Below are 27059 nucleotides of genomic sequence, written 5' to 3'. Positions count from 1 at the left end.
TAGAGTCATAGAATCATTGAGCAATACAGCATGGAAACAGGCCCTTCAGCCTAACTGGTCCATTCCAACCATAGTGCCTTCCCAGCTAGTCCCAATTGCTCACATTTGGCCCATATCCTTATAATCCTTTCCCATCCATGTACTTATCCAAATGCTTGTTAAATCTTTATATTAAAGCGAAATACTGTGGATGCTAGAAATCTGAAACAAAACCAGAAAATGCTGGATAAATTCAGTAGGTCTGGCGGTATCTGTGGAGAGAGAGACACACAGTTAACATTTCGAGTCTGTGTGACCCTTCCACAGAACTGAAGAGTGATAGACATGTGATGAATTACATACTTAGGGAAGGAGTGAGGCAGAATGGAAAGTCAGTGAGAGTTTGAAGCAAGGGGGAGATTGATAAAGATATCATGGACACAAAGGCGATGTCATGGACACAAGGCAATGTCCTGCTGCAATGTTCCAGTGATGCCCAATGCAAACAGGAAGTACAAGATCTCACCTTCTGATATGGCAAGTTACAGCATTCTGGACTCAATACCGAGTTCAACAAATTCAGAATGTGAACTTTCTCCTTCATTTTGACACCCCCTTTTTTCTATTACTCAGTTCCTCTGGCTTGTCCCAACACAACCTCACCCTTCCCCACTCTCCCCCAACTCCCCACTGTCCCTTGTTGTTCAGTTTTACTCCCACTAGGCCGATCATGGCTGATCATCGAATTCGATATCTTGATTTCCCCCTTCCCCCGATCCCTTAAGCATTCTGCCCCACTTCCCCCAAGTATATAATTCATCACATTTCTACTCCTTTTCAGTTCTGTAGAAGGGTCACATGGATTTTTGAGCCTCCCTACCCCTCCCACCCCATCTTAGGGTAGTGGAGATAGCCCCTTATTGGCCGGAGGCAGGATCTTCTAGTCTTGTCTATGGGGTGTTGTGTGTCCTGCACTCTCCACTGTTGGGGGCGTGAGGTTTGGCATCAACAGGACTGGAAGATCCCAGTGATGGGAAGGGCTGGAGAATATTGGCTTACTTGTATTTATATGGCATAGTTTAGAGGCAGGATCTGTATGTGATGAGATACCAAAAATCATAAAATCTTGAAATCCTGACTGTGCAGAAGAAAGCCATTTGGCCCTTGGAGGCTGGGCTGAAGTGAGTGACCTACAGCCAGGGCTGGTGAAAGGGAGTGCCATTGCCATCTCTCTGGAGGATAAGATTGCACCATGACGTCCAATCCAGATTCAAGATAGTCTTCAGAACAGTGAGCACAGTGAAATGTTTGGTGTAGGGACAGGCCTGCCAGGAAGCCTGTGGTCAATGTCAAGGATCTGACGTAATGTTTTGCACAGAGCTTGATGTCCATCTTTCTAGCATGGAAACAGTGGCCAACTCCACGAGAATGTTTGTAACCCCAAACTAAGATGCAACATCTAACCGTCTCTGCAACATAAGCAGGAACAGAAGCCACTCAAAGTTGGGCTGCTGCTATGCAAACTCAGGCTGAAGTCATGTAAGCTCAGCTTGTTGCCATGGGACTGCTGTCATTCTAGTTGCAGATCCTGGTATGGAAAGGAGCCTGTACGATCCAACAGCCGTGCAACAATCTGTCCTCACTACATTGATAGGATTGCTTGAGGCAATAGAGATGGCACCATGTAGTACAAACCTGCTGTCCATTCTCAGATCCCAGCATTCATGTTCCACTCACTACCACTCTGCCACTATCCTTTCTGCTAGCCCAGCCTGCTGCCACCCACGTTGGGCTAGTACAGTCTAAAGTGTGTTTCCAGTACCCTCCAAAACTATCTACAACCTCTTCCACTGGAAATCAGTACCTGGAAGACAAACTTAATTGAATATACAAGGGTGATTATTTGACTTTGGTGTGGAATATTGCAGTTTGATTTCTAAAGTTGGTTTATTTTGGGGTTGCTTTTATGTTAGAACTGTGGATAAAAAGATGGTGCGATAGTCAACAAGGGAAGGTAAAGTATGGAACTGTCCATGATTTGGGGCTGCCTTTATTTGTATAGCAGTCAGATGATCTGATCACTTTACACATTGTTTCACAGGAGATGGACATGGCTGGCTAGGGTGGCAATTATTGCCTATCCATAATTGTCCTTGAGAAGGTGGTGGTGAGCTGCCTTCTTGAGCCACTGCAGTCCATTTGGTGTGGGAACTACCCACAGTGCTGTTAGGGAGGAAGGTCCAGAATATTAAGCCAGTGACAGTGAAGGAACGATAATATATTTTCAAGTCAGGATGGTGAGTGACCTGGAGAGCATTGTACAGGTGGTAATGTTCCCATGTGTCTGCTGCCCTTGTCTTACTAGTTGATAGAAGTTTCAGGTTTGGAAAGTGCTATCAAAGGAACCTTGGTAAGTTCCTGCAGTGCATCTTGTAGATTGGACACGCTGCTGCTCCTGTTTGCAGATAGGGTGCTAATCAAGCGGGCTGCTTTGTCCTCAATAGTGTTGAGCTTCTTGAGTGTTATTGGTGCTGCATGCACCCAGGCAAGTGGAGAGTATTCCAGCACACTCCTGACCCTGTGCCTTGTAGCTTCTGGGAGTCAAAGGCTGAGTTATTCGCTGCAGAATTCCCAGCCTCTGACCTGTTCTTATGGCTACAGTATTTAGGTGGCTGGTCCAGGTTACTTTCTGGTCAATGGTAACCCCTAGGATGCTGATAGTTGATGATTCAGCGATGGTGATGCCATCAAACATCAAGGGATAATTGTTGTATTCTCTCTTGTTGGCGATGGTTAATGTCTGGCATTTGTATGGCTTGAATGTTACTTGCCATTTTTCAGCCCAAGCCTGAATGTTGCCCAGGTATTGTTGCGTTCTCCCCACAAAGAGGAAATAACATTTATTCAGCTCTCTTCACCAAGAAATCTTACCAGCTGTGTGGAGGTAGCTTTGCATTCAGCGGGGTGGAGGACGGGGTCTGAGGTCAGGTGAAACTAGCTATCAGCTACCTTCACGGCAGTGACATGTTAATGAGCAGCAATTAGGAGTTGACTTGGGGAGAACTAGTGATGCTGCTGGGGCCTCACTAGGGGCTAATGAACTTGCCACTGAGGATGAAATCTGGCAGGAGACTGGAGCTGGGGTGGGGGTAAGGGGAGGGCTGGTACCAGTGAAGCCCCATTTAATTATTTAATTCAAAACCCACCCCCGGAGCAGTGGGCATCAGAGGGGGTTTCCCTCCACAGTGATGACCCTGGCAGCTTTGAGCACTGTTTTTAAATCCTGAGGAAAAACTTTAGGCACATCCCCAGCTGCCAAAGTCAAAGAGGAATTTGATCACATGTTGCACAGAGATGGCATATTACCTGTCATGGAGCCAGTCCTGTGGTTTGTGCTGCTGGTAACAATCCCCACACCAAATGGTCAGCTCAGGTTTTGCAGTGACCTCACACAATTATGAAAAAAAGGCAGTCCAGAGGGAAAACCACCCAATGCTGTCGGTGAACAACAGCCTGGAAAATCTTGCCAACAGGTTTGGTGGATTGGCTATGCTAAATTACCTCTTTGTGTCAGTGGACTGGCGAGGGTAAATACATGGGGTTGGGGGGATAGGGCCTGAATGAGATTTTGGTTGGTCCACACTTGATGGGCTGAATGGCCTCCTTCTGCTCTGTAGGATTCTATGATTCTAGGCTTCACTTCACCAAACTTGACGAGGATGATAGGTTGTGGCAAATACTCTTTCAGCAGGATGTTAACAAACTTTATCGGGCCATTTGGATGCTTTCATTTTAATCTTCTTTCCTCTGGTATCTCTGGTGCTCTGGAGATATTCTAGTGCACCATGTCCACTATCTTACAGGGTAAACAGGGAGTTATTTACCATATTTATCCATGGGTCCATGGGAAAGGAGCATGACTGTAAGATTCAGGATGTTCTCAAAACCATTCTAGCGACATGTTTCACTTTGGATGAGAAGTGTGAATTCACCAAAACACCATCAGATTTCTGGGGCATATCATTTAAAGACACGGTATTGTGGTAGACCCTCAAAAATTGGAAGCCATCAGTGACTCTCCCCAACCAAAGTGTGTCACTGATCTCCAGATGTTCAACTAGGTCAGCAAATTCATTCCACATCTGGCCACCATTACTGAACTTTTACAATATCTGTGAAATGGCCAATGGTGGTTCTGGTATGCACTGAACAAATCAATACATTTCAGTCTCTCAAATAAAAGTTGGTCTCATTAAATGAGCTGACACATAACCATCCAACATCGCCCACAATGATAGCTGCTGATTTAAAGTTTAAAGTTTATCTTTTAGTCACAAGTAAGGTTATGTTAACACTTCAATGAAGTAACTGTGAAATTCCCCTTGTCAACACACCCCAGCGCCTGTTCGGGTCAATGCACCTAACCAGCACATCCTTCAGACTGTGGGAGGAAACCGGAGCACCCGGAAGAAACTCACGGGGACACAGAGAGAATGTGCAAACTCCACACAGACAGTGACCCAAGCCGGAATCGAAACTGGGTCCCTGGTGATGTGAAGCAGTAATGCTAACCACTGTGCCACTGCCTTGGAGTTGTACTCATTCAAGTCCAGAAGAACAGCAATGGGAAGTGGTATACTTTGCCACCAGTGTCTTGACAGAAATAGAGCAATACTCTACTAGCAGAGTTTAGGAAGCACTGACAGTCACATGGGACACTGAGATGTTCTCTGACAACCTGATGGGTTTACATTTCCACATCAAGACTGACCGAAAGCTGCAAATTAACCTCTTCAATTCCATGGTGATCATCAAAATGCCTCTTCCCCTTCAAAGATTCTGGCTTTTGTTGATGTATTACCAATACCCAGCTATGTATGTCCCAGGAAAGTCCCAATCCATGGCTGATGCCTCTCTAAGAGCTATGGTGGATCAAGGTAATGCCTCAGATTTCATATATGTCTCCAAGCTGGAAGCATTCTCTCCAACCATAATGAACTTCTTGCTGGTCTCTGCCAGAAAGTTGCAAGCTGATTGAAGAATGCAGAAAGAGGAGGTGGAATATGCCCAAGTACAGGAACTCAGCCAGACTGGTTGGTCCTGCTGACCAGCTCCTCTGTTAATAAAGTTTATTTATTAGCCACACGTACAAGTATGACTAACACCTAACCTGCACATCTTTGGACTGTGGGAGGAAACCGGAGCACCTGGAGGAAACCCATGCAGACAAGGGGAGAACTCCGCACAGGCAGTGACCCAAGCTGAAAATCAAACCCAGGTCCCTGGTGCTGTGAAGTACCACTGTGCCACTGTAATACCATAATACCATGAACAACGCAGACACTTAACTACAGTGAATGATCTCTTGGTCTTCTACCACTGTGACTACCTGACGAAGGGGGTAACCCCGAAAGCTAGTGAGTATATTATCAAATAAATAGGTTGGACTAAAACCTGGTGTTGTCAGACTTTTTACTGTGATCAAATCCATGCAGGAAGAGATCTTTGTGAGGCCCTTGGAGGCCTCCCTCCTGGACATTGCAAAGTGCAGAGTACTGCAATCTGTGTGGCAGCCAGATATTACCCAGACTGCCCAAGATTTCATTCTCTCGTGCCACACTTGCAAAATTAAAAATTAAACACCCGCCTTATACCATCCTCATTGCTGGACAGACCTTGGCAGAAACTGAGGCTTGACCTCTTTGATTTTCAACACAAGACACACTCATTGTTGTAGATTTGAAAGTGGCCAGACTTCACACCACTGAGTCAGTGGTTCTTCTCCCCATTCAGAAGCTAACAGACAGGCTGATAGAGTGGTAAGGACCATAAAGGCCCTGAATTTCCAAGCGTTCGGACAGTCATTCAGCCCTGTTGCACTACCAAGCTACACTTATAGCTAATGCCTTCTTGCCAGTGGAGCTGCTCATAGCCGACCTCTGACGACACAAATTCCTCCATACCAAGTAATCTCCAATCTAATGTTACCCCACAAGAGTTTGAGAAACATGGCCTCCATAAATAGCAACAACTTTGGTTCAACTCCAGACACTGGTCAGAATTTTACCACCCCACTCGCCCGCTATGGGAATCGGAGCAAGTGAGGTCCGGACCTTGGTCCTTGACTTCGGGTGGGATTTTACAGTTTCGGGACGAGCAGGACCATAAAGTCCTGCCCAACATGCCAAGACTTTCACATCTTTAACACTGGGCCAGAAGGTTTGGGATTTGGGGTGGTAAATCAGAAGGCAAGGCCCTTCATAAAATGGAGGGGGTTTCCACGTCACACCTGGTTCAAACAATGTCTGCTATTTCCGATGCAACAAGAGGACCCTGATTTTACTGCTGCCCACGAGAACACAGGTCTTTCATTGCCACATGATATGGGATGGAGACCCCAAGTGTATTTTGAGTGACTTGTGAAATATAGACACCATTTTGGATTCTAAACAACACCCGTAGCACTGAAAATACAGGCAGTCCACAACTATATTTTATAATTTATCAGATGGGCAAAAGGAAAATATTAGAAAAATGTTTACAGTGGGCTATAGCAAAGCACATAGGGATAAAAATCCTTGTAACGATTTACTACAATACATTTGCTGTGGATTATGCCAGTACATTACTTGTGCAAGCAATTAAAGTGGTAGAGATATCCATGATTATAAGCAAATAACATGAAAGAGTGAAAGCACCATTAGAACAACCTGTTTTGATGGAATAATAATGAGAATGCCAGAGGAAATGAAAGGTAATAGCAATTTTTGTAAAGCTCAATGAATACAGAAGTAGCATCGTTCACTGTGTTCCAATGCACTTTATACTGTCAGTACAAAATGGCCAGAGTCACCCACAAGGTTATATCAGCTTGATGTTTATATTGGAAAAGTACCAAAGCAATGTATTAAGAGATAACCCAGAAACATCTGTTAACATTTAAAAGCAAATGGGATTAGAAAAATAGGCTGAGTTAGAGTCATGGGCGTAGAGACGGAAACAGGCCCTTCGGCCCAAGTTGTCCGTGCTGCCCAGGTTTTACCATTGTGCTAGTCCCAATTGCCTGTGGAATAGAAAGAAATATTAGGTGGATTGACCATGCTAAACTGTCCCTTAGCGTTAGGGGGATTAGCTGGATAACTACGTGGAGTTATGGGATAGGGTGGGATTGTTGTCGGTATATACCCGTTGGGCTGAACGATCTCCTCTGCACTGTAGGGATTCTATAATATATTTTGAGTTCCACGCCAATTTATGACTAGAATGAGAGATAATAGACCACACAAAATCAGTTAAAATAGTAGGCATTTTCAAACTGCGTGATGCTCTGCGCAATAAAACCTTACATTTCATAAGAACTGAGAGCTTTTTAAAAATAATCCATGAAATTCTTTGCCACTTACATGACATTAACCCCGAGGAGCAGGTGTGCACTGTTATTAATGGGCCAATTATATAGTTAATAACATACTCGGCAGCGCCTCTGAATGGGGTCATTACAGAACTATTAGTGTTGCTCTAAAAGCGCAGGACTGGAAGGGACTCACGCAAATTGTGTGGAGGGAGGGGTGGGCAGGGATGATTTTGGGTGAAGATAAATATAGGTGTCAGCGCCAACTCAGTGATGCAAATTTCTTGCCATAGAAATTTGTCCTTACAAAAGGATTTGTTTTCAGGACTATGTCCTATGTGCCAAAGATGTCTGAAATACGCCCAAACTCAGACTACATCAGCCAATTTTTCAAACTTCCCTGGCAGCCAACTAAAAGAATTAGGCCCTTGCATATCTTAATGAATGGGCAAACATCTGTTTCAGGACCCTTTCCTGAAATTGGTCCACCCTGAATGCAGCTGGAGGTGGGGGGGTCAGCTGTGTGTTAGAATAACCAGATTGTTGTGTGGTCTAACCAATAGCCAGAAAAAGACGCATCACCAAAAAAATGAATGTCTTTAACAGAGTTCCCACCTGCCTGTGCATCCAAATGCAGCACAAGGGCACCCTGCAACTACACAGCAGTCCCAAAGATATACTCTCATTCCTCCGAATCGCCTCCCCTCACCTCCAGACCAACCCTCACTGCTACCAGGAATTTCAATGGCCCAAAATCCATCTCTGCTTCCTCAGTCACGGTGGCACAATGGTTAGCACTGCTGCCTCACAGCACCAGGGACCTGGGTTCATTTCCTGGCTTAGGTGACTGTCTGTGTGGCGTTTGCACACTCTCCCCATGTCTGTGCGGGTTTCCTCCGGGTGCTCCAGTTTCCTCCCACTGTCCAAAAATGTGTGGGTTAGGTGGATTGGCCATGCTAAATTACCCCTATAATGTCAGGGGTATTAACTGGGTAAATATATGGGGTTACAGGGGGTAGGAGCTGGGTGAGATTGTTGGTGCAGACTCGATGGGCCGAATGGCCTCCTTCTGCACCAAAAGAATTCTATGATTCTAAGAGCGAGTGAAATATCCTCTGTACCTTGGCCCACATTCATCCCTCGATCATCATGACAGAAACAGAATATCTGCTTGCTATCACATTGCTGCTCGTGGGAACATGTGTGCAAATTGGCCACCATGTTTCCTACACGAATGACTACAATTCAAAAGTGACTTCATTAGCTGTAAGGTACTTTAAGATGTCTGTTGGTCCTGAAAAGCACAACATAAATGCAAATTTTCTGTCTCTTGAAGATGAGCAGCAGGTGACCATCGCTATTCCATTTAACTGAAATGAGGCCCAACACCCCATTTCAGTTGGCCCCGATGAAATTCCTCACCATGGGCACACGCTCGGAAAATTTAAAGATGATAAGTACAATTAATTACATTTAGTCAGCTGGGCAGTATTGGCACCAGTAGATTTGGACATTAGCACTTCAGTACGTGCCCTTTATTTAGGGTAAATTGGCTTAATAGAAACAGCGGCAAGGTACTGTTACTAGAGCAGCTTGTGTCACCTGACATTGTGTCCTTCTTGTGAGGAAGCATCTGCCATCTGCTTAGTCCCTTACCCTGTGATCTGGGTAAAATTGGGAATTCATCATGTGGGAATGGCAATTATGAACTCTGCGTTGCAAACCACTGTGAGATTGCTTCTATGTCTGATTGTTGGCTTCTGTCAAGAAGCAATGTTGAAATATCCGGACATGATTAGAGGGTTAAAACTGAATTCAGCTATCATCTCCCTTCCATCCCAGTCCATCCTGATTAAGACATACCTAAATTGATTAACAGAGATTAACTTGCAAGAAGACCAAGAATAACTGCATAATGAGCATCTGCTACTAAGCATGATCTCTCATTAACTGGAAAATCTAAGGTCCATAAGAGACTTCTGAAACCATCCTGGCTGCAAGCGAATTGGCTCCAGTATTAAATCATCTCATATGCATTTTCCAATTTGCTCATTTTGCTTTCAGTGCAGCAATGAAAATTCTCCGGATGTTACATAACACATTAGCATATTATAAGTATGTAAGATTTAGTCACTAGGTTATGGCAAAAAAAGGTCATCACACTTCATTTTGCCATTACAGCATCTTTTATACAGCTGCAAATGTAAGAACATTTGCACTTCCATCCCATTAACACCCGGGAATTGTTGGACTGCAACCCATGAGATGTGTTAACATTTTGACAGATACTGTGGGAATACAGAGGCTGAAATAGCAACATGTTAAGCAAATCACTACACGCTTGACAGGAATTGAATTCCTTCAAACGTCTCTGAACAGAACTTTACCAACACTTCTGGTACAAATTGGCAATTTCCTACACATTTTCAAACTATTTGTCATTGCCAGGCAATGAAGTGCCTAATTTAAGGAGCGGCAAGAATCAGGGAATAGGGGGGAGCAAAAGATTTCCCCAGAACATGAGGTACAGAAGGCTTCGTTGACGTGCTCCATTGCCTCTTGTGAGTGCTTTCAAAAAACTTCTCCCGTGTTCTCTGAAGCATTCATTCCTTGGTTTCCCAGGGGAGTGAACACATTCTGCCAGAAGCAGCACCCTAACTGGGATCTGAACTCCGGTCAGATTAAAAGTCTGATACTCTTTGGGCTGAGTTACCCAGGTCTAAGCCTACTGCACCTGGCATTCCCAGGCAGTCTCCCATCCAAATACTAACCAGGCCTCAAGCTGCTTAGCTTTCATCAGATCAGGCACTTTCAGACTAACATGGACATAAGCAAACAGCAAAGCTTGCTTATCAGCACAATTCTGAACATCTTCTCAACTCCCCATCAGGGAATTAAACCCCAATCCACCACATGACAAGCAGAGAGTCTAATCACTATACTCAGTGGAGATCAATGAATTCGCTAATCTGAAAGGCTGACTTCATCTTATCTTCTGAGGCCCTGCAGTCCCTTTTTATTCCTAGCCTGAACCTTTAAAAATGTTTTCAAAAAAACACGTTGCCTGTGGCTCCTGCCATTAGAATTTCAGGCGCAGCAGATTAGAGAGTTTAGTTCATCTCATGGTGTGCATGCCCCAGTGACATATCGGAGTATCACTCATGCCATTTAAATTAGGTCCCCCACTGCCTCGGGGTAGGTGCACTTCCTGTACTGAATTCAAGCAATTAAAGATGGTGGTCATTGGGGAGTGGGAGATCATATCATACCATAACTACAGTGCAGAAGAGGCCATTCAGCCCATCAAGCCTGTCCAGACCTTACAATTCCACCCAGCCCCGTAACCCCAAGTATTTATCCCACTAGTAACTGGAGGAACACTCGCAGACACGGGGAGAAGGTGCAAATTCCACACAGACAGTGACCCGAACCCGGGTCCCTAGCACTGATGAAGGAGCAGCGCTGACCACTGTGCCACCGTGCCATTCTTGGGGATTGCATTAGGGAACATAGCAAAAATCCACCCCCCCCCACCCACACCATCTTAACCCTGGCCTTCCGTATTATTATTGCCAATATTGGGGAAAGGATTAAAATATATGTTTAGATACTATGTCTGTAAACTCGATCAGGAACCTAACTGTGTTTAAATGTTATGGAAGCCGATGCTCTATGTACATCCAAATTTATGTTGCTTATGGCAATTGTACCTTCTGTTAGATCTGATTGACGGCAGCGCTAAAACAAAATGCAACTTATAACTCATGAAATTCATTATTTCTTTTCTTTCAAGTTTTGCTGCTTTCACATAGAATATATCTCCCTCTATAAATCATGTATAACACAGTCAACCGTTGATACAAGTTTGCTGTTTAATCTCCTGAGGGAAAATTCAGAAACATTTCTCCTCAATTCTCAAATCGAATCTATAGAATATTTCTTGGCCAGTAAAATTCAATCAGAGAAGTTTGGTTTCCATCGCCTCTGCCCCACTCCCCCCCCACCACCCACCCCCATCCCTGCAACACTGCTCCCCACCCCCCCCCCAAGAGCTATTGAGATCCATGAAGTATTTAATTGTTCTTCAGTGGAGACAGGGATAAATATTTTTTATGACATGTGTCAAAGAGTTTATTAACACAACCGTAACCGTTTCTTACCAGCAGTCCTTTTCATACAATCCTTTATGTGGGAAAATAATGTTTTTTCATCTCATGTAACATTGTCCAGTATTTGTACCCAATTTATAGAGCATGTTGACACCAGTTCTTTAGGTCTCTATACCTTCTCAATCCTTTAATGTTATTTTGAAGCAGACATGCCAAAATAATGAGCAAATGTACTAAGATTACACATCTGTAGCAGAGATTCACTTGATCGAACACAGGATAGTGAATCAGAGCTACAAGGAGCGAAATGGGGATAGCTGCGCTATCTTTGCAAACTGTAAATGCCCTCAGACATCCAAAATGGCATCCAGAGGCACATACAGTGTGAGTAAGAGCAGAAGTTTTTTTTAGTTTAGTTAGGGCATCATGATCAGCATGGGCTTGGTCCCTGTGCTGTACTTTTCTTTGTTCTGTATGAACATACAAATTAGGATCAGGAGCAGGCCATTTGGCCTTTCTTTTAGATCATGGCTGATCTGATGGTAACCTCAATTCCACATTCCCGCCTACCCTTGACAACCTTTCAACCCCTTTCTTATAAAGAATCCATCTACTTCAGTCTCAAAAATATTCAAAGACTCTGCATCCACTGTGTTTTGAGGAAGAGAGTTCCAAAGACTCACAACCGTCTTAGAGAAATAAATCTCTCCATCTCTGTCTTAAATGAGTGACCCCTTATTTTTATACAGTGGCCCCAGTACTACATTCTTCCACAAGGAGTCATCCTCTCCACATCAACCCTGTCAAGACCCCTCAGCAACTGATATGTTTCAGTCAAATCACCTCTTACTCTTTTAATCTCCAACTGATATAAGCCGAGCCTGTCTAATCTTTCAGCGAATCATCACAAAATTATAGAATCCATACTGTGCAGAAGGAGGCCATTCAGTCCATTGAGTCTGCATCAACAATCCCACCCAGGCCCTATCCTTATAAGCCCATGTATTTACCCTGCTAATCTCTCTGGCTCTAAAGGGAAATTTAGCAAGGTCAACCAACATAGTCCGCACATTTTTGGACTGTATGTGTAAACCAGAGCACTTGGAGGAAACCCACGCAGGCATGGGGAGAACATTCAAACTCCCCAAAGACAGTGACCTGGGACCGGAATTGAACCCGGGTCCCTGGTGCAATGAGGCGGCAGTGCTAACCACTGTGGCACCATGCCAACTTGTGTCAAACTTTGCCCTCTGAAGAACTGGCATCCTTCTCCGCTGCCCTGGCTGCAGGCAAATTATGCTCAGTGTCTCACTACTTGCAGGTCCCATTTCTCTGCTGTCCTTAAAACACAGGCAGTGTTAGTATCTGAACTGGTAGCTGCAAGTGTGAAATAGAGCAGCATTGTTTGTCTTCAACACTGCTGCTTTCTTGTGGCTTCTTCGTTTTCCACCCAGGTTGCACTTTGTGGGTATCTGAATGAGAAATGCACTAGGGTAAGGTTGAGATGCAGGAAGATAAGAGAAAGGAACAGGTGCCTACGTTCACCATCTGCAACTTGTAGATCAGAAGAGGGTATGATATGAAGAGTAAGTGGAATGTGAAAAGGAGGAGTGAGTATGTGAATACCATCAGCTTGATGTTTACAACCCTTTCACTGGCCCCTCCCTCAGCAATGACCATTCCAATAATATACATCACCATTTCCTCCATCAGGAATAGGATATGCCAGCACATTTGACCCCCCTGGTTAGTTTCTAGTGCCTCTGGTTGTCCCCTTGTCCCACAAGAGAGAGGGAAGTGTATCAGTGGATGACATACAGGGTGGGATTTTCCAGCCATGCTCGCCCCGAAACCGGAAAATCCTGCCAGATGTCAGTGGACCTTTCCATGGTCCACTCCTCGCCCACTCCAATTCCCCTGCTGGGCAGAAGAGGAAAATTCACCCCGCACCTCACCTCTTTTTGGATTTTTATTCCTTTCACGGGATGTGAGCATCGCTGGCTAGGCCAGGATTTAGTGCCTCACTCTAATTGCCTGTGGCAGTGTGCTGCTTTCTTGAACTGCTGCAGTCCATGTGGTGTAGGTACATCCACGGTACGACTTGGAAGGGATTTCCAGAATCTCAACCTGGCAACCGTGAAGGAGAGATGATATATTTCTATGTCAGGATCATGTGTGGCTTGAAGGGGAACCTTCTACCCTTGATCTTTTCGTTGGTTGAGGTCGCAGGATTAGAAGGTGCTGAAGAAGGATTGGTAGAGGGTTGCTGAAGTGGATTGTGTAGATGGCACACACTGCTGCCACTGTGTGTTGGTGATGGAGAGAGTGAATTACTTTGGAAGATGGGTGCTCCATCCTCGATGATGTTGAGCTTCCTGAGTGTTGTTGGAGCTGCTGTCATCTAGACAAGAGGAAATTATTCAATCATAATCCCAACTTGTGTCTTGTAAAAGTGGTGGAGATTCTGGGGAGTTGGGAGGTGAGTTACTTGCCACAGAAATCCCAGCCTCTGGTCTGCTGTAGTAGCCACAATATTTCTATGGCTGGTCCAGTTCAGTTTCTGCTCAGTGGTAACCCCCAGGATGTTGATAGTGTTGATGTGCCTATCATGGTTGAATGGTTGAACAGCTGCAGTGTGTGCAAGCTGTAAGGTGTGGATGTGAAGCTTACACCATTGCTAAGAGTGTGAGCGTGTAGCAGAGCATATGAATGCAAGGTATGAATCCTGATTGATAGAGATTGTTGGCCACAGAGTGATGTAGGTGTGAGATCAGTGGCTCAGTTGAAATGATGTTTGAAGATATATTGACTGAGCATGACAAAGACCATGTACACAGTGATTGAATTACTGCGGCACTGCATCCAGATCCTCGGGCTTAAGTCCTGACATTGACCTCCATGGCTATCTGCTCCCACTGCCTGCTTAGCACACATTGAAGGGCATCCTGGTCCTTTCCACATACAGGTCATCCCTCCTTTTTCCACCTGCTTTGCCAAGATTAAACATTAAAAAAGCTTGGAGCCCAATGTGACACATGTTGTGCCAGTAGTCAATGTTTCACAGATCAGATTGTGGGTGACACAGTGTTTAGCACTGCACCTCACAATGCTAGGGACCTGGGTTCAATTCTGTCCTTGGGTGATTGTGTGGAGTTTGCACATTTTCCCTGTGTCTGTGTGGGTTTCCACTGGGTGCTCTGGTTTCCTCCCACAGTCCAACAATGTGCAAGTTAGGTGGGTTGGCCGTGCTAAATTGCTGCTTAGTGACAGGTGGATTAGCAAGCGTTGTGGGATAAGGGAGGGATTGTGGTCGGTACAGACTCGATGGACCAAATAGCCTACTTCTGCACTGTATGGGATTTATGAGGATTCACTTCCTGTGCGACTGACAACAGCAGTGGCAACCACAATGGGCAATGTTTTTAAGAGGTACAGGCTTGCTTTAAGTGATGTTAACCACTCACAAAATCAATGAAGCTCCCAGCCAAGAGACGCTGTAGTTAGCTGGATGGTGAAATTATTTAAACAGCAGGTAGCAAGAATTTGGCATCGTGCTCTGTAATGAAGCACTTTCAGAGACTTCATTAGTGAACAACAAATGATTTATTTACAAGGATCTACAAGAGTGACATTTTGTCTGCTGCTAGTTCTAGGAATACTTCTGCCTAAGAGAAAACCAATGGTGTGGGCACTTAGTCCCAACTTGAGAGCACTCCCCAAGGGGGCTCCAGAGTGGTTTGCAAAAGAGGATGTGAAACCACAGGCCATCAATCTATCTACATTGTGGTCAGGAGCAAATGGCCACTGGACCTATCTCCTCGAGACCCCACAGGGCCCAATGTGCCAGATCTGGGTCCAGTGATGCACTTTCAGCGGCATTATTAGTGAATAGTAAAGGATTTATTTACAAGGACTTGCAGAAGCAACAGCGTATCTGCTGCTGGCTCTTAAATTCCTCTGCTGAAGAGAACCCCTCCGCCAGGGCGATTCCCACTCTGAATCCTGATTGATCACCCAATCCAGGTCATCCTTACCCTGCTGTGTTGTCATTAGAGGAACAATCACCACACAATCTCATTGCCCATTTTTGGACTATCAAACTTAGCACTCACGATCTTTTCCATTTTTCTGTGACTAGTTATTCTGTCTTGCAGACTTGGTGGGCTAAAGTTCTGCTCCCATAATGGGATCGTGCTTTGTTTTTCAAACTCAACTCCTCCTATATCCCAGCAGAATTGAAATACTTTCTTCAGATTTACAATCAAATTTCCTTAAGATATATCCTAGTGTTGTTGAAAACAGCTTAACATTAACAAAATACTTCTATCCCTAGGTCAGTTATCCAAATTAATTGAATTTAAAATATTAAAACAATGCCCAGTAATTAAAATCAGTTGTACCTCGCTCTCTTCAAAACTTTTGTCACCAATGCCACCCTTCCTTACAATCTTCCTACATGATTTCTTATATGGGCTCTGGAGCAAGGCAGGGGGATGGCACTATATCATGATAATCATTTGGAAAGCCAGTGCAGACATGATGGGCCAAATGTCCTCCTTCTCCAACACTGCAATTCTGATTCTAAGAATTGGATGTGTATTTTTCTTCTTTTTCAAGAATTCTTGAAGACTGCAAAATATCTACACAAAAGCAAGCAAAACGCAACTTTGTACAATTTTGCAGTAAGATTTAATAAACTGGTTTTTTTGTTACTGACCAATTGATCTCTTTGATGGACCGCTTTAAGTCATTGCTTTAACCTTTGTTTCATTTGTGTTTAGTTAAAAAAAACCACTATTTTCCAAGCACAGGTCATAAAAACTTAGCTAAGCAGATACCTTACCTCTCAGTGTTGGTATTCAGGATATTCTTAATCGCACTAAACATGTTCACTTCTTTCGTGAATTCTTACATTCCACTTCATGTCCTACTGTTTTAATGCTGTGAAATAATGATTCATATTGTTAATAGAGTTATTATACAAAGAGAGTGAATCACCATCAGGGTTCCTTTTAATGGTTACATTTCAATATCACATGTTATTCTCTCCTATTCTATCGGTAAATTGTGTGCTCATATTAATGCTTGGAGTGGCATGGTAGGCCTCACAGCGCCAAGGAGCCAAATTCAATTCTGGCTTTGGGTGACTATCTGTGTGGAGTTTGCATGTTTTCCCCATGTCTGTGTGGGTTTCCTCCGTGTGCTTCAGCTTCCTCCCAAAGTCCAAAGATGGTGAATGTGTGGGGTTCCGGGGATAGGATGGGGGAGGGGGCTTAGGTAAAATACTCTGTCAGAGGGTCAGTGCAGACTTGATGGGCCAAATGGCCTCTTTTTGCACTGTAGGGATTCTAAGATAATAGAACTTCCATCTATTCAGTGTGGATCAAGCACTCAGATTGGGTTTGATCTGGAATTATGTCATGTATGTTGTGTATTCCTCAGAGCTATGCAGAAATGGAACTAATTTCTGCTTGTGAACTGGGTTTTACTCACCATGTGTTAAAATAGTCTACTCCATATATATAGCTCAAGCTTCCAGTTCATTCTATGGTTAGTTTATTTTTCCCTCATTCCACATAGGCTAAATCAATCGTGCACAGTGAACATCAATAGAATAAAAACTCACATAATCAAATACAGAACATTATCTCCCCTTGTGAAACTAAAGACAATATTTTAAATTAAATCATCCTAAACAACAGACATATGTACATCGGGTCATTTCTTAGAGTTCAGCTTGTCAATTTTCCTTAAGTATAGAAATAATCCCAGAAATACAAAGATCTCTGATGGCCTATGCTGAGATCTATTACTTAGGGTTATGGTTCTGCATGACACTCAACACCAATGTTGTACCATTGAAGATGATCTGTAGATATTGAAAGGCTGGTAACCAGATCCTTAAGTGGCTAACAATGTAGTCAGCATTTGGCAATCAGAGCCCACAGTGAATTTCTACCATCGGGAAATATGTGCCAATGTTCACCAGTGTAGATGCCGGTGAACGCTCCCCTCTCTCCAGTAGAGTATTTTCATTCAGTTTCCAAAGATGGACATGATGCATCAATAATTGGCCATCCATTTCTTTCAATCTACAGAGAGTACAGCTCCAATCGCATTTCCCAATGCATCTGTTGTGGCGCATATTTCCGCATGTGGGTGGCATCATGGCATAGTGGTGAGCATTGCTGTCTCACAGTGCCAGGGACCTGGGTTCAGATCCCAGCTTGGGTCACTATCTGTGTGGAGTTTGCACATTCTCCCCGTGTCTGCGTGGGTTTCCTCCAGGTGCTCCAGTTTCCTCCCACATTCCAAAGATGCGCAGGTTAGGTTGATTGGCCATGGCTAAATTGATTCTACTTTCAAGGGGATTGGCAAGGTAAATATGTGGCATTACCAGGATAGGGCCTGGGTGGGATAGTTGTTGATGCAGTCTCGATGGCTGAATAGCCTCCTTCTGCATTGTAGGGATTCTATGATTCTGTATGGGTTAAAATGCCAGAGGACTGGCAAAGAAGCTATTTTCACAGTTAATGTATCAAACTCTGTTTGACTTGTGGTTGTCCATTCTCAAGGTACATCTTTGCACAAAGACTTCTGAAGAGGCTCTAAAATCTCTGTGTATTTAAAAATCAATCTATGATAAAAAATTGGCATTACCATGGAACTACACCAACTCTTTCACATTAGATGGGGTCAAAAGTGCATGAATATCTTTGATGTTGCTGTATGTGTGCTTCACTCCGGCTGCTACTGCACTGCACCCAAGAAAGTCAATCATGGATGTCGCAAATTTGCATTTGTTTCTGTTGAGCATCAAGTTGAGTGAACACTATTGTTCTGCTTTGGCCCTTCTGTGGATACGGAACAGAAAATATTGCCCAACATCCAAAGGACTAAAGAAATTACCTACAATGCGCAATGTGCTGAATGTACTCTATAGGGCATCCTGCCGTCAAAACACATCTTCACGAGTAAAAACAGGGGGCAACATGGTGGCACAGTGGTTAGCGCTGCTGCCTCACAGCGCCAGGGACCTGTGTTCGATTCCCATCTTGGGTCAGTGTCTGTGTGGAGTCTGCATCTTCTCCCCATGTCTGTGTGGGTTTCCTCCAGGTGCTCAATTATCCTCCCACAGTCTGAAAGACACGCTGATTAGGTGCATTGAATGCTAATTTTTCCCTCTGTGTACCCGAACAAGTAGCGGGTGGAGTGTGGCAACTCAGGGATTTTCACAGTATTTTCATTGCAGTGTTAATGTAAGCCTACTTGTGACGCTAGTAATAAGCTTAAAACTTAAGATTTTTGGCTTTGCAATGCTAATGGCAGATGAAGATAGTTCCATTACATGTCAAGCTTTGTGAATTCTGTGGAATTATAAAATGATGTTGATAGTTCTTGGATTGTGAAGTGGCTACTTGTCTGGCATGATAGGTTTGTAAGTACCTTAGGATCAATGCAGAGTTTACGTTCATTTTTTGTGTGTTGTGGAATGATGAGGTTCACTATCGAAAGCAGTGTGTCATTTGGCTCAGCAATACCGTCTGCTTCTAATCATTTCTTCTCCTGAGACACTCTGGCTCAGATTGAAAATGCAACTGTCTCAAATCTTGTAAAACTGTTGGGGTATCCCATGAGGAATAAAATAATGCCCTTTAGTCTTCCCAAAACTGGTGAGTAAAGAAGGATGCTGGCATCTATTTCAGTCATGATGTAGAGATGCCGGCGTTGGACTGGGGTAAACACAAGCGATGAAGGAGCAGCGCTCCAAAAGCTAGTGGCGTTTGCTACCAAATAAATCTGTTGGACTTTAACCTGCTGTTGTAATCAATTTCAGTGTCATCAAAATAATGTATGCTCTGCTGGAGTCTTCAGCTTTGAATCCAAGCCTATCAAAAAGGTTTACTGCCCCAGGTACATGAAACTGTCTAGGTGACATCTTTTTAGCAAACTGGAACTGTGATCATTCCCAAAGCTAGAACAATTGACTTAGGTTGATTGGCCATGCTAAATTGACCCTGGTGTCAGGGGGATTAGCAGAGTAAATATGTGGGGTCACGGGAATTGGGCCTGGATGGGATTGTGGAATGTGCAGACTCTGAACAGACAGTCTCCCAAGGCTGGAATTGAACCCGGGTCCCAGAGCCACAGCAACATGGTTGACTCTTATCCGCCTTCAGTGATGGACAATAAATGCTGATTCAAGTAGCGACATCCACATCCCATGAAAGAATAAAGGAATAGGTAAGAGGAGAGGCACTGTGAAGGGAGGGATATAACAGCTGAAGAGGTTATTATTCCAAGTGAAACTCTGCATTGGATATTTTACATTATTTCTTTATTTTGTGATAGATCGAGAGCAGTTGGAAAGGTTTTATTCATGTGTGTTCATGTTTCTCAGGGAAAGAGTGCAAAAAGAAGACCAGCAGGCATAGGAGGGAAATCCTGACAGGATTGTGTCATGATTCAAATATAAAGTAGATGCAATCCCATTGCACCAAACATCCTGTTACAGAAGGATTGATGCAAAAGGAAAGCAGTCAGTGATAGTTCCTAAAGGTTTAGATAATTGACTAAAAACCTACCATTTAGGCTACGCTGGTACATTGGGGTTGCACAGTGGCACAGTGGTTAGCACTGCTGCCTCACAGCACCAGGGACCTGGGTTCAATTCCCAGCTTGGGTCACTGTCTGTGTGGTGTTTGCACATTCTCCCTGTGTCTGCCCCGTTTTTCTCCCACAGTCTGCAAGATGTGCTGGTTCCGTACATTGGCCATCTGTGTGGTGTTTGCACATTCTCCCTGTGTCTGTGTGGGTTTCCTCCCACAGTTCAAAAATGTGCGGATTAGGTGGATTGGTCATGCTAAATTATCCTTTTTGTCAGGGAGATTAGCAGGGTAAATATATGGGGCCTGTGGGGATTGTGGTCAGTGCAGATTCGATGGGCTGAATGGCCTCCTTCTGCACTGTAGGATTTTATAATGATTCTATGGTAAGAGGTACACCTTTATTTTGCTGTCACTTATTTTTAATGCAATGGGCAAGTATGTTTTGGCATTTGTGGTCTCCAAATCCACCAATCTTGTTTTAATCTATAACAAGTTCTTAGCAATATCAGTAAGAACACACATGGAAGGCTTCAGAACAAGCTGAGAACTAATTACACCTATTTTAGGGTCATTATCCAACAGCAAAAAAAAAATCCCACCCAAGAAATTGCTAATTTTCTGCTCAAAACTCGTCAAAAAGCAGAATGATCATGTCAACGTAAGATGGATGTAGGGGTGGGGAACTAAGCATGGACTTTATCATATTGTAAATAGACTGTGAGGACTTCACTAAGTATTTGAAATTATGTAAAAACAAGAATATGTAATTGTATGTAAATAGTTGAAGTATGCTGGTGCTGTTATAGGGAAGCGTTATGTATGTCAGGATGTGGCGCCTTTAAGAGAATTGGCCATGTGTGTCCAATGGGGTGTTGGGGGGTGAACTGGCTGGGAACCGCCCTGAGAGGGCAGTTGTCATTTAAAGTTTATTTATTAGTGTCACAAGTAGGCTTACATTAACACTGCAATGAAGTTACTGTGAAAATCTTCTAGTCACCGCACTCCAGTGCCTGTTCGGGTACACTGAGGGAGAGTTTAGCTTGGCCAATGCACCTAACCAGCATGCCTTTCGGACTGTGGGAGGAAACCGGAACACCAAGAGGAAACCCATGCAGACATGGGGAGAACATGCAGACTCCCCTAGTCGGGAATCAAACCTGGGTTCCTAATGCTGTGAGGCAGCAGTGCTAACCACTGTGCCACCCCTATAGCATGGAGTGAGTAGACTGCAATAAAGATCTGTGTTCCCTAATGCCTGGCTGTGGAGTAATATTTGAGTGCACTCCTCGGTGTTAAAGAATTTAACAAGAGATACTCATTATTGTTTTGACAATATGGCTAAAGAATATTCTTTTCTTTCTGCTCATTCAGTACCAACGCCCGGCTACCAATAATACTGGCTAAAACGTAACCCCTTGACTCTATGGAGTGATAACCTGCTCACCTTTTGTCTTTCTAAACTAAATCACAGAAACGCAGAAATCATAGAATATTACAGTGCAGGAGAGGCTCTTTGCCCACTGAGTCTGCACCGACGCATGAAAGGCTCTGACCTGCCCCACCTAATCCCATTTGCCAGCACTTGGCCCACAGCCTTGAATGTTATGGCATGCTGATTTTGTGTTTAATTTGACTGCATTGTGTGTAGTCAGTTCGAACTTGATGACAAATTAGGGCTCAGTAGCCAAAGCCAGCTTGAGGCAAAATGAACAGTTCCCGTGAAAAGATAGACTGGGCCAGGTTTCAACTCCCTTTATGGGAATCTCTTAAACAAACTGAAATGTTACGCAGCATGGAAAAAGCGAAGGTTGGATCTCCATATGAGACAATTCAATGAATCAAAGGCAAAAAATAATCTAACACAGTATGTGCAATTCTGTGTGGTAAAAGGGAAACTGGATAATCGCTCCACTCTGAAACCACAGTTGAATTAAGACTGATGCAATCACCAACTTGATGCACCGACGGTGAAGCAGATGCTACCTATTTGACTAAACAGGAAAACATGTTTAGAACTAAATTAGTGCCTGCATCCCCTGCCAATCTACACTTCCTGACAATAACTGTTATTCATTACAGATCTGAAAGCTGCCTGAAAGGCCATAGCAAAAATAGGGACATATAACTATGACCTTTTCCCATCCTGGAGTGAGATGTTATAATCAATATATACTCACACTGGCTCCCAACCAAGATTATTATTTCTGGTTGGTAACATAGCCTGCAGGTAGGTAGAAGATTATCAATGTACATCCCTAAGAAGTGAAAATGTACAATGATCGATCTCCAGCGAGGAAATATTTCAAACTTTGGAAATGACACCAAAACTCCTCCTCAAGAAGAATACTTCATCAACAGAACCAGAGAGATAGCAAACAAAACTCACGGAAAGATAAATTCTGCAAATTCTTGTGAAAGCACTAACTGGCATCAAAGTGGACTTCACACAAATCTACTGCATGATATAACTTCTGTTCAAAACTGGAGATCGAGATGCTCCCATTTATCTACCCAACATGGCTGTTGTCTTTCAATTCATTCATAGAATGTGTGTGTCTTTGGCAAAGACAGCATTAATGCCTATTTTTAATTGTCCTTGAGGAGGTAATGGTGAGAAAATGTCAAACTGCTGCAGTCTTTATGGTGTAGGTAGAGGCGATGGCTGAGTGCATTATGAAGGGAAGGCAATGGCCTAGTGGTATTATTGCTAGACTATTAATCCAGAAACTCAGCTAATGTTCTGGGGGACCTGGGATTGAGTCCCACAATGGCAGATGGTGGAATTTGAATTCAGTAAAAAAAATCTGGAATTAAGAATCTACCGATGATCACAAAACCATTGTCGATTGTCAAAAAACCCCCCGTCTGATTCACTAATGTCCTTCAGGGAAAGAAATCTGCTTATCCGTACGGGCCCACGTGTGACTCCAGAGCCACAGCTATGCGGTTGACTCTCAACTGCCCTCTGAAATGGCCTTGCAAACCACTTAGTTGTTCAAGAAGGCAGCTCACCAGCAGCTTCTCAAGGCAACAAGGCATGGGCAATAAATGCTAGCTAGCCAGCAATGCCCATGCCCCATGAATGAATGAAAAAAGGACCCATAGTGGTGTTAGGGAGGACGCGCCAGCACATAGATCCAGTGATAATGAAGGAACAACTCCATACATTTCCAAGTCAGGTTCATGTGTGACTTGGAGAGGAACTTGCAGGTGCTATTCCCATGCATCTGCTGCCCTTGTCCTTCCATGTGATAGACATGATGGGTTTGGAAAGTTAAGCAGATAAGAAGAAAAGTGAAAATTCACACAGAATAACAATTCAGATTGAAATTGTTTCAGGTCCAACATTGTAATGGTGTGTTGCTTAATCCAAACTCACACGTGGATGGAATTATCCAGTCCCGCTGCTGTGAATGGAGATTTGGCTGAATGCCAAATTCTCACTTCTTGCTGGCAACAGTAGCAGGATGTGTGAGACTGGAGAATTCCGGACATAATGAGAAAATAGCCACATCATTCTACCGAAAACTCGATGGAAGTCAGATTAACATTTGGAGTTGTCTGATCATTGCTCAATGAAGATCATCATACTTCATTGTTATCTGCATCTGATAAAAATAAAATGACAACACGAAGGCCTCAGAAACTCCACATTCAAACATTACCTGACAAATGTAAAAAGAATATTAAAGGACCATAATCCTGGATGATAGACATATTAATGATCAAATTTAAAGGATGGCATTTTAGTAAGTAGATAATGGAGATATGTTACAAGATAATACCACAGTCATAGGACAAAACTTTGGGATGTAAAATAAAATGGTAGATGTAGCTCTGTACATCATTTTAATAATAATAATTGTGAAACAACAACTATATTTATGAAATGCCTTTAATACAATAAAATGACCCAGACAGAGATTAACTGAGATGACAACATTTGTCAAGAGAGATTATGGCTGGGATTTTACAGCTGCAGGAATGCAGGAAGATGAAGAGAACGCCTTCGTGCCAAGATTCCCTTGGAGTCAAGTTAGGCTTTTCGTAAACTGTGCCCAGTAAAGACTAGCGATCGGCAGTGGGGTTGGGGAATGTGTGCACCTTCCAGGGACACTGCTGTAGCCATTCAATAGGCCTTAAATCGGTCATAAAGGAGGACCCCCATGTAGGAATTGCCCAGGAGGGTAAAATGCTGGCAAAGATCAGAAGTATCCAGTAATACTGGATTGGCCACCTATTGTGTGAGATTTCCACCAGTGGTGATACGCCAGGGAGGCGAGAAGCCTCCCGATTCCCCTCCTGACACTTTCTGCCACCATTTTCCGAATCCTGTCACCTCGCAGGATGCCTCCGGAGAGCTAGTAAGATCCAGTCCATTAGTACTTTCCTGAAACTTTATTTCACTTCAGGAAGACATTTTACCTGAAAAAAAACCTTTCCCTGCGATTTATTTATTAGGTTCCTCGCTTGCCAATAAGTTAGCACTAATTACTTTATACTAAAATTATCAGCCGAATTGAAATGTTATATATTTCGATTGGACGGATACATGTTGAAATAGGCAAGGTCATCAGCCAACAAATAGTTCTGCGTTGAATAAATAAAATGGTCAGGCTGAATAATTTATAAGTGTGCTGAAACCAGTTTGGTCCAGTATATGGGCCACCTGTGATGGATGGAGCTACTTTGTTAATTATTTAAATCGATTTTATGAATAATTTATGGGTAGTGCAACAGTTGGGTTATTGTATAAAATGAGCAAAATGATTTGTGGGTTGTAGTTTATCCATCCCTGAGCAAAATAATCCCCAAATCTTAACATTCTGAACTGCATTGCAATTTTTTTTAAGTTATGCAATTTCTCAGTGAAAACTGTCTCTTGAATGATTAAGAGGTAAGAAGCATTAGGTCGTTTAATATATACTTTTTTTTAGGAAAGAAAGACAGATGAATGCCATCAAAGCTACTTCTTAAAAGATTCTGGGGATTTTTTCCTTCTCTATCCTTTGCCACAAGTCTAATGACGTATTCATCATTTTGCAGGGATCAGTGTGTAAGCCTAATCTGTAATGCACTGCCTGAAAGAGTGCCAATCCAACAGGAACTTTCAGATAGGAATTTGATAAATACTTGAAAAGGAAAATCTTGTGGGGCTGTGATGAGTGCGTAAGTGACAGAATTTGAGGGTGGGATTCTCTGGTCCTTCTCGCTGGTGGGAACCCCTGGTCTTGCCGAAGGCAACCCCCACCCCCAGCAAACACACACACACACATACACATACATACACACACACACACACATACACACACACTCTCACACACACACACACACACACATTCACACACATATACACACGCACATGCATACACACATGCACATACACACAACACACACATGCACACACACACACACGCACACACACATTCACACTCACACACTCACACTCACACATACACACACACACGCACATGCACACAACACACACATGCACACACACACACACGCACACACACACTCACACACTCACACTCACACATACACACACACGCGCACATGCACACAACACACACATGCACACACACGCACACACATACACACACACACATGCACACACACAGATGCACACACACATGCACACACATGCACACACACACACACGCACACACACACTCACACACTCACACTCACACATACACACACGCGCACATGCACACAACACACACATGCACACACACGCACACACATACACACACACACATGCACACACACAGATGCACACACACATGCACACACATGCACACACGCACACATGCGCATACATACACACACACAGACGCACACACACACACACGAATACACACACATGTGCACACACGTACGTACACACACACGCACGCACACACACGCACAGTGTTCCCTGGTGGCAGATGGGTGAGCCATGCAGAAGATCTGTCCAATTGCCAATACCAAGCCATTTCTGTAACCGGAAATCCTGCCCTATGTTTTTTTATACTGCCCATGATCTCTACATTTTGTATGCGAGTGATGTGTTTTTTCTAATCCTCAAAGGGATTGTCCCCTAAATAATTGCTTTAGAAAACTTTCTTTTCAATTTAAGAAATAAGGAAGGCTATTCATTATCACACATTTGCCTCAGAGACATTTCACTCAATCAGCACATGCACACTATCACTCACACAAGGATTAGATACAAATAATTGAGCTGAAAAACAATTACAGCTTAATCGCCTCAGCCTCTTTTGTAAGTGGGCCTGTCATTTCTTGGATGAGTTGATGCATTTGGTTGAAGTGAAGATCTTGTGGAAAAGAGAATTTTAGGTAAGCTGCAAAGTCTCTTGTAGTAAACTTTCCAGAAGATTGGGTCTCAGGTGGATTTCTTTCATGGTCAGGGTATGGCTGTTTATTAACTTGGCTGCTTGGTTGATGTGCAACTGGTTCTCTGGTTGATTGATGGATTGCTGTCTCTAGAACAGTTTGTTTTCTGTTTAAAAGCAGGAAAGAAAAATGGCTTTCTCACCATGTGACAAATTACAAGCCTTTTTCAAATTAAGTTAGTGTGGCTAGGTTGTATTTGCATCCTGTGTGATGACTTTCATACCTTGAGAGTTTGAGTCAGTCAGGGTCTTTGTATCTGAATGACTCATTCAATTTGAAATGGCTCTTTTGAATTAATTTCGGGAAAGGCATGGAATCATCATTTGTCTGGAAAGTTCCTTTTGAACACTTTTTGAGACAGGGGAGTGTCTCAGTTCAGAAGAATTCTTCGGCTGCCATCCTTTGGTGACCTTTTCTGGTTTTTAAAAATATGAAGTATTGCTGGAAAGTTCATAATGTACTGGAACATGACAAGTGGAACTAATTGGATAGGTCTGTCAATGCAAATGGTCTTCTCTGGTGTATTGCTCTATTCTTCTCTTGAAAGATCTGAGGTTAGCACATAGACATCCCAAGTAATATTGTTAAGTAAATTGTCCTTTGCTGTATTGA

At 43.4% G+C, this 27059-nt stretch overlaps 1 protein-coding gene across 2 annotated transcripts in view; it reads right to left on the bottom strand.

Annotated features, from left to right (window-relative positions):
* The window catches only part of sphkap (SPHK1 interactor, AKAP domain containing), a 381850-nt gene that overhangs the window by 245309 nt on the left and 109482 nt on the right, over positions 1-27059 (bottom strand). For both annotated transcript variants that reach the window (XM_080185826.1, XM_080185829.1), the window contains exon 2: positions 16283-16380. In XM_080185826.1, coding sequence (XP_080041952.1) covers positions 16283-16326 — 44 coding nt within the window. In that variant the 5' untranslated portion in view covers positions 16327-16380. The remainder of the gene's footprint in view (positions 1-16282; positions 16381-27059) is intronic.

Source organism: Carcharhinus amblyrhynchos, chromosome 3 (genome assembly GCF_965287045.1).
Source record: "Carcharhinus amblyrhynchos chromosome 3, sCarAmb.v2.hapA, whole genome shotgun sequence".
NCBI classification, from domain to species: Eukaryota; Metazoa; Chordata; class Chondrichthyes; order Carcharhiniformes; family Carcharhinidae; genus Carcharhinus; species Carcharhinus amblyrhynchos.
This window is presented reverse-complemented; position numbering and strand designations above follow the sequence as displayed.